The 11,404-nt window shown below is 35.7% G+C and overlaps 1 protein-coding gene across 1 annotated transcript; it reads right to left on the bottom strand.

The window, feature by feature from the left end:
• Positions 1-6,386: 6,386 nt before the first annotated feature.
• Positions 6,387-7,157, bottom strand: LOC100372220 (galactosylceramide sulfotransferase-like). The gene has a single exon (XM_006816647.1). It carries the CDS (start codon positions 7,155-7,157, stop codon positions 6,387-6,389), a length of 771 nt encoding a protein of 256 aa, XP_006816710.1.
• Between the last annotated feature and the right edge of the window lie 4,247 nt (positions 7,158-11,404).

The raw sequence follows: 11,404 nt of genomic DNA, 5'->3' as shown, positions 1-11,404 counted from the left end.
TATTGTTTATCTGATTAAAAAAATCAAGTGAGGCAACTAATCACAGCTGAGATCTAAATAAAGTACAACATGAATCCATATTCCTTTATTCATCAGAGGATTGGGTAATGAAATATTACATTGAAAGGACTCAACTAAATAATTACTCAACGAATAATTTTATGCAATTATTCTTATTATAAGCGGCCACTACTGTTAAATCATGCAAAACTGCAATGCCCGTCGGCTCATTCATTTCATTGGCATGTGTATGCACAAGGTAAACAAATCTTCCTTTACAGCCGTATTTTCGTACCTCTTGTTCACTGGCGATATAAAGATAGCCATACTTGTCAAAAGCTAAACACTTTGGATAGTTCAACTGCACTGGCTTTGAGGAATATGAAATGGTGTATAAAAACACTCCGTCTCTGTCATACACTTCCACATCACGTGCTACACACACGTAAAGCAGACCTCTACTGTCAAGTCTAATGCAACTAGGGGTGGATCGTTTTAGCTTCATTGATTTCACAAATTCACATTCTTGTGTAAATACCTTCACAAATACATTTATGTTTTTGTTTAAAACATACACTAAACCAGTAACAGGGCATATGGTAATGCTTTTTGCTTGTTCTAATTCATTCTTACCAAAGAATGAAACAGTGTTTTTATTCTGATTTACCACAACTATACCAGAACTGCGTCTATCGCCAATAACCATATATGTGTTGTCGTTCAAAACAGCCACATCAATTGGCTTAAAATGTCTTTCCAATAATATTATTTTTTTACATTTTCCAGTAATGTCAATGATCTGCAGTCTGTTATTGTCTTTGTCAGCAGCTACAATGTCGCCATTTTTATTTATTGCAATGCCACATATGCTATTGAACTGCGATTCGCCATCTCCTTTCTGGCCTATGGTTCTGACTAAGCCTTTGACGACCTCAACCGTGAATGGTTGTCCTGGGATGGGTGCATCTCCAATCATTACTCTAATTTCATGCTTTCCTTGTATGTCACCAAGCAGGGTAACATAGTAGGTGCCATCATCATTATCAGTCACTTCCATCTGCTTTTGTGATCCATCTGGCTTAATGTGGATTGCTTTCACTTCATGTTCACTAACTATATGTCTGCCCATACAGTCTTTGGTGAAAATGGGTAAGTCAACTGATTGACCTTTGGCTAGATATTCAACACTTTTACCAAAAGTACATTGAGATACACACACTGACTGTTTTGTACTGAACATTTTTAAGACTGTCTCACCTTGAGGAAGCACATTAAGGTCATTTTCCTCCACATTCGTTACAGTTTCGTCAATAAGTTGTTCGATGTGTTGCACTGTGGAATGTTTCGATGATAACATGTCTACAGCATCCTTCGAATGCAAGAATTTGTGAATTTCAGTAGAAGTCTGTATCAACGATTTGTGTTTCATTTCAAGGTTATATACTTGAAGGTTTAAAGGTTTCATCCTTGCCATGCGTTCAATTTCCAGTTCATTAATTACAGACTCCTCTTTCTTACTGACAGCTTTGCTCATGTGCTCGGATGCGCCTCCCACTGCTGCCTTCTCTTTTGTGAAATTATTATCAAGTATACTACGCAGTTCGGTCATTTTTCTCATGCCTTTTGATAGGACATCTTTCCTGTCTTCCAGTATCTTCACACTTTCTACCAAATAACTGTGACATTCATCAACAGCTTCCTTTATGGTTATATGTATATGCTCTGGCATACGGTGTGTCACAATAGTACACTCTGTACAGGTAGGCACTTGACAAGTCTTGCAGAAATACCTTAGTTCATTACCATAGTGAATGGAGCAAAGCCCATGGGAACGTGTTGATGCAGTTTTGGACAAGCTTTTTGATCTTTTTTTCATCTCATGAAGAAGACTTGAAATAAAAAAGTTACCTTTGAGTCCAGCTATTTCCTTTTCTCCCAAATCACAAGGGGTGGAACATGTTGGACATTTGAAATCCAAGTCAGTCTTATTCGCTAAAGTTATTAAACATTGTTCACAGAATGTATGCAAACATGGTAGAACCTTTGGTTGCCGATAATGTTCAAAACAAATACAGCAGGTCAGAAAATCTTCAGTAATCTCATCCAGAGCTTGAGCTACCTCTGTTTCAGAAGCCATGTTTGTGAAATTCTCGGTAAAGCCTACTACAACACACCCAATGTAATGGACGAAACCATTTTAACTTGGCCACAGCATAAGCACATGTATATCAAAATGTTAATCAATCTTAAATATATGAGTGTCATTAGTTTATTGGTGTCAATGAATGTTATTAATCATAATTAAAAATAAAACAGAATCTGGAACCCCACTTATTAACATGCTTTAGTCCATGATTGATGATTCCAGACATGTAAGGAGAACATTGTGACGTTGTCAAAATAACAACATGATAAGTAAGTCAAGTGTCAAATGTCAGCACACAGTACACAGGAATTTGAAGACAATTTAAACTTTGCTCAATGAAAGATATAAGTCTATGTGAACATAATATAATAGTTGTGTGTAATTCGACACAGTTTGTACACATGTTTTGTTCCAATTTAATGCATGTTTACGGCGCTGTGTTAGACTCATTGCGTATTCTGGATACCGTTTTGTTCAAGCTCTTCGGTCTCGACATAAAATGATTTACCCTTCAGTCCAGCCATTCCACCTTCATTCAAATCTTATGAAGCGGAACAGGTTGCACAATTCAAATATGGGCTATTCCCCTCGACAACAGTATTCACACAATGCTCGCAGTATGTAGACATGGTAGAACGTTTGGTTGTTGGTAGCACATTACGAAATCATCATCAATATCATTCAGGCATGCACTACTTGAGACATTGAACTCATGGGTATATCAATAACATAGGTAACTGTATATATAAGTTGATATGCTCTGATCAGTAATAATGTCATGTATAAAGGCCCACACTAGTTTAATTTTGTCAATAATCGTTGAATGAGGTTGAAATAAAGTAAAATATTTGTACTGGCGAAAGTTGTATGCAGAAGACTTTAAAGCAGGGGAGTAGTGCGCATGCGTCAGGTAGCCATAGCGTGTCATTGTTTACAAACAAGCGTCTACCCATGAGCCTTTGCGTTTTTAGCGTGTGTTGTTATCGTCGCTTGGGACTCAATTCCCGCGCGTTTGCAGGTGAAGACCCTGTCGCTTTAATATTGTGGAAGGACCGGAGAAAGGAATGCATAATGTGGGACGACTACAAGCTTCTTTGTAAAACCTAATTGAGAACAGTTGGATGATGAGTAAGGGTCGGCAGACACCAACGATTATACACCATAAACATTTATGAATGTCCACTCCACAGGCTCAAAGTACAGACCAGATGAAAGAAGCTTGTTTGTTTTTGGCCAAGGTCATTAAGTAAACAAGGTTCTCATAAATGTTCACTGTACATGGTAATGACAATGAGTGCATTTTCATCATCGAGGGTATGGTAGTGTTTTAGTAAACAGTGTGACACAGTATAATCTAAGTAGTGTTGGGATGCGTGCTGGCGATTTATACTACCACATGATCATGTACTTTATACTTGGATGTTCCCGCCAACAATCGATGGTGCCGGGAATCAAGAAATACTTCTTTTTCGCATCAAAATAATTGGTACTTAATGATATTTTCTCATTTATTTCGTTTTTGAAAACAAATATGTAATATGTTTTAGATGCATGAAAAATCAATGAATGTCGCCCTCTCTGCCTAAATTAGATGAAAGTACTCCATTCGCGATAACTGGATTTATTCGTTCTGAGTATATTTAGTATAACCGTAGTAATATTAGTCTGTTTTATTTGCCATCTCTACTGAACCAAGTGCCCTTGCCATTGTATGCTTGGTGTTTAACGGAAATACTCGTGATGAGTTAACTCCTGAAAACGTATTACACACAAATCTGACTATAAAAATGTCGGTGCTTGGGAGCATTAATTAAAATGCTTAAACTAAATCAACCATACACCAATCTATGGATTATGTTCAGGTCGTTATGACGTCATAAGCTTTACATTGTCACACGATAATGTAAACCTCTATTCGCAAGTAAATTCAATTTAAAAAAAGCCCCCAAATTTAACTTAATTTGTTTAATTATGGCGGTGGCTGTTCATATTTTTTAGCAGGACGATCTGAAAAGTAAATAAATAAAAAAATATGTTTGAAAACACAATTACAAAACAATTACTCAAATTATTTTTAAGTACTAGTACTAGAGATGATTTTATTTTTCCTGGAAACTCGTACGTGTAATGTATTCAAGCAAGTCCAACCAGTGAGGCAGAATTAGCTTTTATTTACTCACACGATGTGTTAGAGGACATCTCCAGTGACAAGTAAGGGGCGTCTCACAAATACATCACATAAGTACGTGTATACATTACAGTACGATGGGTCGATATATGTATTTTTCATTTCCCATAAAGTCAATGTAATGCAAAATTAAGTTAAAGCGGAAGGGTCGTCACGGGAATTGAGTCCCAAACGACGATAACAACGCACACTAAAAACGCAAAGGCTCATGGGTAGACGCTTGTTTGTAAACGATGACACGCTATGGCCATCTGATGCATGCGCTGGTGACGACTCCCCCGCTTTAAAATAATACGCATTATAAGCTCATTGTTAAAATACGGTGGTCGTCACGCCGCTTCCTTTTCGATATGGGACGTACACAACGCGTGTATAATACATTGTTCGTTTACATTAAATTTGCACACGCGCTGCGCGACGAACACCGCCTTTTAATGATGTCAATTTAAAATTACCAATGTTAATGAAATTACTCTCATTCATACTAAATGCAGCATTTACTGTTACTGTACTTCATTGATTGCACATCAACTATAAAAATAAACAAAGCAAAACTAGCATAGATTTTTGGATGTTTCTTACACGGTTAATATGTGATTATATCACATACACATTGGACACACCAACACCGTCTAATTATTAAGTTAACAATGGTTACTAGTGAGGCATGTATGGGTATGTCTAGAGGCACTTTGCGAGTTGCCCTCATTCGAGCATTGGCGCGGCTCGTAGGAAAACTTGCAAAGTGCCTCTAGAGATACCCGTATGCAAATGTACTAGTGCATCAAAGTTCAATTTTTTACACAAAGTTCACACTTTTCATTGCATTCGTTGTGTTATATTCTTATATATATATATATATATATATATATATATATATATATATATATATATATATATATATATATATATATATATATTCTTACATTACTTATATACATTTTACACTCTGGTCATTTAAACTATAACAACACTCACAAAAAGAAAATTCGACATGCCTAAAAGTTTATGTTCTAGGAGTGCTGATTCACTATAATTAACTGAATAGTTAATTTATGTTATTAATTAGTATGAATATTTCAGGTCAAATGTATAGAAGTAAGAATTTAGAATCAGATATACTCAACCTGTACATAATGTGACATACTAGAGACATAAAAGGAATGGTGCAAGGGTGATCGCATGCACGAAAGGGTGGTGGTCGTCGCACAGCGCGTATATTTTTACACGCGTTGTGTACGTCGCTGTGAGTCCCATATCGAAAAGGACGCGTCGTGATGACCACCGCCCTCTAAGTTGTAAAAATTACAATGTCTACCATGAACTCATTGCAACATCTCAGTTATTTAAATTGCATATAATGTTACGAAATGGATATATTTTCTGGAGAACAATCACACGTTCAAGATAAAATATAAAATAATCTGAACAGCGGTTTGCAAAAGAAGACATAAGTTGATTTATCGAGTGACATTCACAAACAATAAAGCAATTAATTCAAGGATAATAACAAACGTTCATGTATCACGTTTGAATGTAATGTATTAAATTAATCCAGAGACAAAATAATGTGTTGAATATTGTTTTATCTGATCTGAGTACGGCTAGCGACTGTTTTGAGGCCGAAGTCGTACCTTACCAAGCTTTGTTGTTTTTTCTTTGCATCCCCATCGCAAGATGTGTGTTACGTAAATCATTTTGTCCAGAATGACAGTGGACACATGATCAGTAAATATTTCATCTGATTTGTGTATATATCATACTGATCAGCAAGTCGCATTCCGTAAGAAAAACAGTCCGCTTACTAGGAAATGCGACTAAAGAAACATTTTTTCCCAGTGAATGGAAATTGTTTAGAACAAAGAAACCAGTAAGCACATGCACATGGTACATGCTGACAAAGAAAGAGTACTCCCCTAGTAAACGCTGTGACAATGAAAGAGCACTCCCTCAGTAAATTCTGACAAAGGATGCTTGACAGAAACTGTTCTCTATCAGAGATAAACACCATTCTTTGAACAATGGGCACGAGGCAAAGAGTGGAATAACTTCTCAAATATGCCAGTAGAATGGCTTTCTTGTTGGTGTCTCTGTGCCTATACCATAGCGGGTTCGCTTTAACTGATCCACATAATGAAGAATGTACAAACGTGATTTAGTGCAGTACGAAACGTCCAGGGTAAATTTAAGATTCCAGTTTGATCTATCCACCTCAAATAACAGCGATTCATTTCGAGAAGCTTGTTTACAAAAAAGTAGGTATTCTAGATTTATTTCTCGGAAATAAGCAACTTCCTCGTGCAACCCGGGTGACTCACTCATTCGTCGTTGGATTATTGCCGCAAAGTGTTCGTACAGAGTATAATCAGCCTGACTAAAATGGCGGTATAATTGTTCGGCATTCGATTGAACTGGCGTGAGTTTTTTTCTCTGATTAATTTTTAAATAGAGTATATCTTCGAGTTTCCAACACAACAATCGTTTTAAGAGAATAAGGGATTCGTCGAAGTATTCTAAAAGCATCACAAGGTCGAAATCTTTCTCTATCATATTCACAAATCGTACGATGGCGTTAACGTCATCGTACTGATGGAGTGGCAATCCTAAATCAAACGACATGAAGTTTCTCATGTATTGCTTATGAATCGGGGCATTCTGCCATTTGTAAAAGCGTCCCGGATTATTAAGAAACTTTTCTAAATGATGCGTTGTGTTTCCAATTGCCTCTTCAACAACATGTGCCCAATTGAAAAAACTGAATGACGATTTGAATTGACTCCATGGATCGCGTAGAATGGTAATGTACTTCGCACCGTTTGCCATGATGTTATCAAAAGCGTGTCTGTTATATATGCAGTGTAGACACATAAGATTAAATTTGTCATTGTCTGGATTGTGTATGTAGTATTCCTCCCCGAATGCAAGGGGCCATCCCAAACTCGACGATCCGATCGAGGGTAGAACAATAGACAGATTTCTGATGTCAGCAAAACGTATTAACATCTGAGCCGTTGTTTCACTGCCCGTTTTGTGTGTTTTTAGAAACACTACGTTTGTTTGTTGTCGGCAGTCCTCAAGAAGAGACGATGCAAACATATTCCAATTTACGTCACTGAAAGAGAGTAGTAAATCCTTGAAATAACGAACAATGAAGAAGGTGAAGAATTGTGAATTAGAGAATAGCCAAGCACCAAATCTCCAATGGCCATCCACGTTCCCTGGATTTGTTCCTAAGTTGGCTTTTATTTGAATAGCATTTTTATGGACTTGTGCTTATTAATGGAAAAATGTGGTAATTTGTCATTCTAAATAATATTTCATATCAATAATATATCAATCATCAGTTAACGTGTCGATAAATAATCTGATTCGTACTATTACATATATATTATATTTAATAATTGCTGCAACGCTGATTTTTATAGAATTGAATTCATCCTTTATAATAACGTGGGAATGAATGAATGAATGAATGAAGAACTAACGTAGGGATGAATGAAGAACTAACGTATGAATGAATGAATGAATGAAAACTAACATATGTATGTATGAATGAATGAATGGTATTGAAAAATTACTTACGTCATATTTGAACGGTTCTGCACTGAACGAACGGTTGGTAATTTCTGCAAGTACTTTTCAGCATATGGTGCTTGGTTACTGACATTGAATACATTTGATTTATTTTGAAAAATATTTTCGGAAGAGTTTGAATTGTACAGAATGTATTTTTCTGTGTTTACTGACGTTTTATACTCTTGACGACCAATAGAATCATTTCTATAACCTGGGTCACGTGACATGTGTGTCGAGTAATTTTTAAAAGCGTTGTCTGATAATAGATCAGATATATTTTGGTAATCAACGACAGTACTGTACACCGGTACAAGATTCAATATATTATTCAGTAAACTATTCCGTCGTTCGTCTTTGCCTACATACGACTGGAAAATTGATTCATCTTCTTCAATTAATTCCAATTGAACAATAAGGAATATGGTGGTCATTATACCAAACACCATGATGAGAAAGAATCCTTTTCTGCCGATGAAACTAACCATACTCACTGAAACCTAAGTGCATGAAATGTGTGTGTGAATACAGGGAAATAATGCATTTACCCCCCCCCCCCGAAAAATAAACAAAAAAATTGACTAAGTCGAAAATGTCAGTATAATATATTTGTGTGACAGCTTGTATTTTTGTATCGCTCTGCTATAACAGCATATGTGAAACAAATAAACAATGGTCTCATTGAGTTCATACAAACTTGGTTTGGCATATGAAAAATTGAAATGGAAAAACACTCCTGAAGACTGCACATGCCCATGCTGTAAGTTGGAAAAAACAATAAATCCATTTATTAGGGTGTTGATAGTAGATGAACCCGCATAAAATGCGATTTTCACTGATTTGGGTTCTTGTTTCAATTAATTAAAATTAATTAAGCATGGCAATCAAGCTGATAGCCACACATAATATAAATGTCATGATGCTAGAGGGAGAAGTAACTGAGATAATCAAACACAATGAAACAAGTTATAATTAATGTACAATGTACATCGGTGATTGACGTATCCGAGAACTAGTTCGTGTAATGTTTTTGATAATTATCATGTTTGCGCAAAATTGAGCTATTATTATTATTCAAGTAAATTTGTGCACGTTTCATGAGTGGTGTCACGGATTTCCTGATTTTTGATATCCATACCTACAATGTGATATGTGATTACTTTTGGATAGTAATACAATTAGAAAAGTATAACAACAACACACTCACCTGTACGACGCGCGTCTCTCCGCGTTGTTAGTAGTGTATCGAAAACTGTATATTGTACTCACAGTTTTGCAATTAATATACCATATATCCCCCTTAAGTCTAGTTATATCGCGATCGTGGTGTCGGATACTTACATGGGCTTATTATTGTGATACATTACTCGTATCACATAGTGCTTACATAGTGAGATAAAACAGCAGCTGACAGTGTTGATCGGTGATTACCTGTGTACGGTCGAATTCAATAAGGTTTATTACGCTTTATCAAACCATGTCTGCACTGAATCTCAAGGGCGTATTCCACGGTCAGTATTATTTACGAAAATATTCGTTTATAATTTTATAAATTGGCTTGGCAATTTCCACCCCAATTAGATATAATGTGTACATATTTTAATAAATAAAATGAAATATTAATTATTGGCGATCCGCTCCGCAAGGATTGCCCTTATAATCACTTTTGTCGTTTTGTATGTGTGTGTGTGTGTGATTTCCAGTGTTTTTACGTATTATTTCTTCTGTGATTTTTTTGGCTTGGCCGATTTTGCTCAAACTTGGCAGGTAGGTCACACTTTCACCTTAGTTATTACGAAAAATCTGAAAAAAAATTGGGCCACCCTTGCCATAGCAACAGCCAAAAAACTGTTGTTTTTTTGGATAGTTTCGTGCCAAATGTATCTCCTCCTACAAATTTGGGATAAAACACCTCAGACATGGCTCATTCTACTCAGCTTGAGCAAAGGCATTTTCGATGTCGAAATCGCGAAACTCACCCTTTTTACGCAAACTGGGTAGTTCGAATTAATAAACGAAGTACAGGACGACTAAGATAAAATATCCAAGAACCAACACATACCAAAAATTATATCTCAAAAGTGAATATTCGCGGTGTATTTTAGGTCTAACCGGACCATAAGTGAAAATTTGTTAGTACTCTAATTATCCAAATATATTTTAGTATAAGGTAGTAACAATAGTGAATTTACAAGAAACTTGTCTCAACAATAAGCTTAATATTTGTTTTACAAATGCCTTAGATTATTTTGAATTACTACAACAAGACAGACTTTCAGGAAATGGATCTAGACGCTAGAGAGGAGAAGTTGCTATCTTATACGAAAACCAATTCAGGAAGTTCCTTTCGCTAGAAAAGGTAAACTCCATGGTCCATGGTCCATGGCTCATCCTGTGTCGTTCATTGGCCTTTGTGATTGTATTTTAATCATTTCTGATACATTTAGTATCCTTAATTTTGTTGTTTTTTTTGGATATTAGGATGTTATCGACACAGACGAGTTATGTTTCCTCCAATAGACTTCCATAACATAAACATGCGACGCCAAACGGTATCGCAAATAAAAGTCAACAAAAGAAGAATATTTTCTCGCATTGCACTATCGAAACTATTGCAAAAATAACAGTAAATAGTACAAGGACATAGAAATCCAACTTGCTAATATCAACCAATTAGGAATTATTCACACGGAAAAATAATCACAGAAACCCAATCAAAAATAATAGACAAATCAAATAAAACATCTTTTGAATTATTTTGGAAAAATAATATCTATGTTAACAATAAAATAACATCAAATTAAACTGAGAACATACAGAGGTTTAAAAAGATATTGAGACTGGAAAAATGACTGTTTGATATCGAGAACAGCTAACTCAGCAGACAGTTGAGTTAGGACTCGACAATCATTGTCCCGAAAACAAATTTGGTAAACACATATAACCTAAAACTCTGATTGACAAAAGAATTTGCGCGTTATGTACTGTTATGGAAATTTAATACGAGGCCCAATTCGTAATGTCATTCAAAGAATTTACTTTTTTTTACAACGCAGCGAAAGTAATTAAAGATTTGACTGTTTTGACAAAAAACAACAATTTCTTCGCAATCATGAGCCCAGATGAAAAATTTCTCAACATCGTGTTATCAAAGTACGTAGAAATGTATAATGTAAATTCCAGACCGAACACAATAAACCCAGTCTATATAAAAATACTGCTTTACTATTTTGTGTCAATAAAAAATATTATTATAGATTCAAGATGGCTGCCCCATAAATTAAATATTGGTAAATAAATTGCATTTATTTTAATTTTACTTGTACACCAGCTGTGTCTCTTTTTTTTAGTTTCAGTCCGTATTCAAGATGACTGCCCCAATAAAGTAACTGTCGGTAAATTAATCGCATTTATTTTATTGTCACTTGTACGCCAGCAGTCTATGGACGAGTCGTGCAATCATCAACAGTATACTCACAGACCATTTTATCGGGCCT

The sequence above is a fragment of the Saccoglossus kowalevskii genome, chromosome 4 (assembly GCF_978046115.1).
Source record: "Saccoglossus kowalevskii chromosome 4, keSacKowa6.1, whole genome shotgun sequence".
Lineage (NCBI taxonomy): Eukaryota > Metazoa > Hemichordata > Enteropneusta > Harrimaniidae > Saccoglossus > Saccoglossus kowalevskii.
This window is presented reverse-complemented; position numbering and strand designations above follow the sequence as displayed.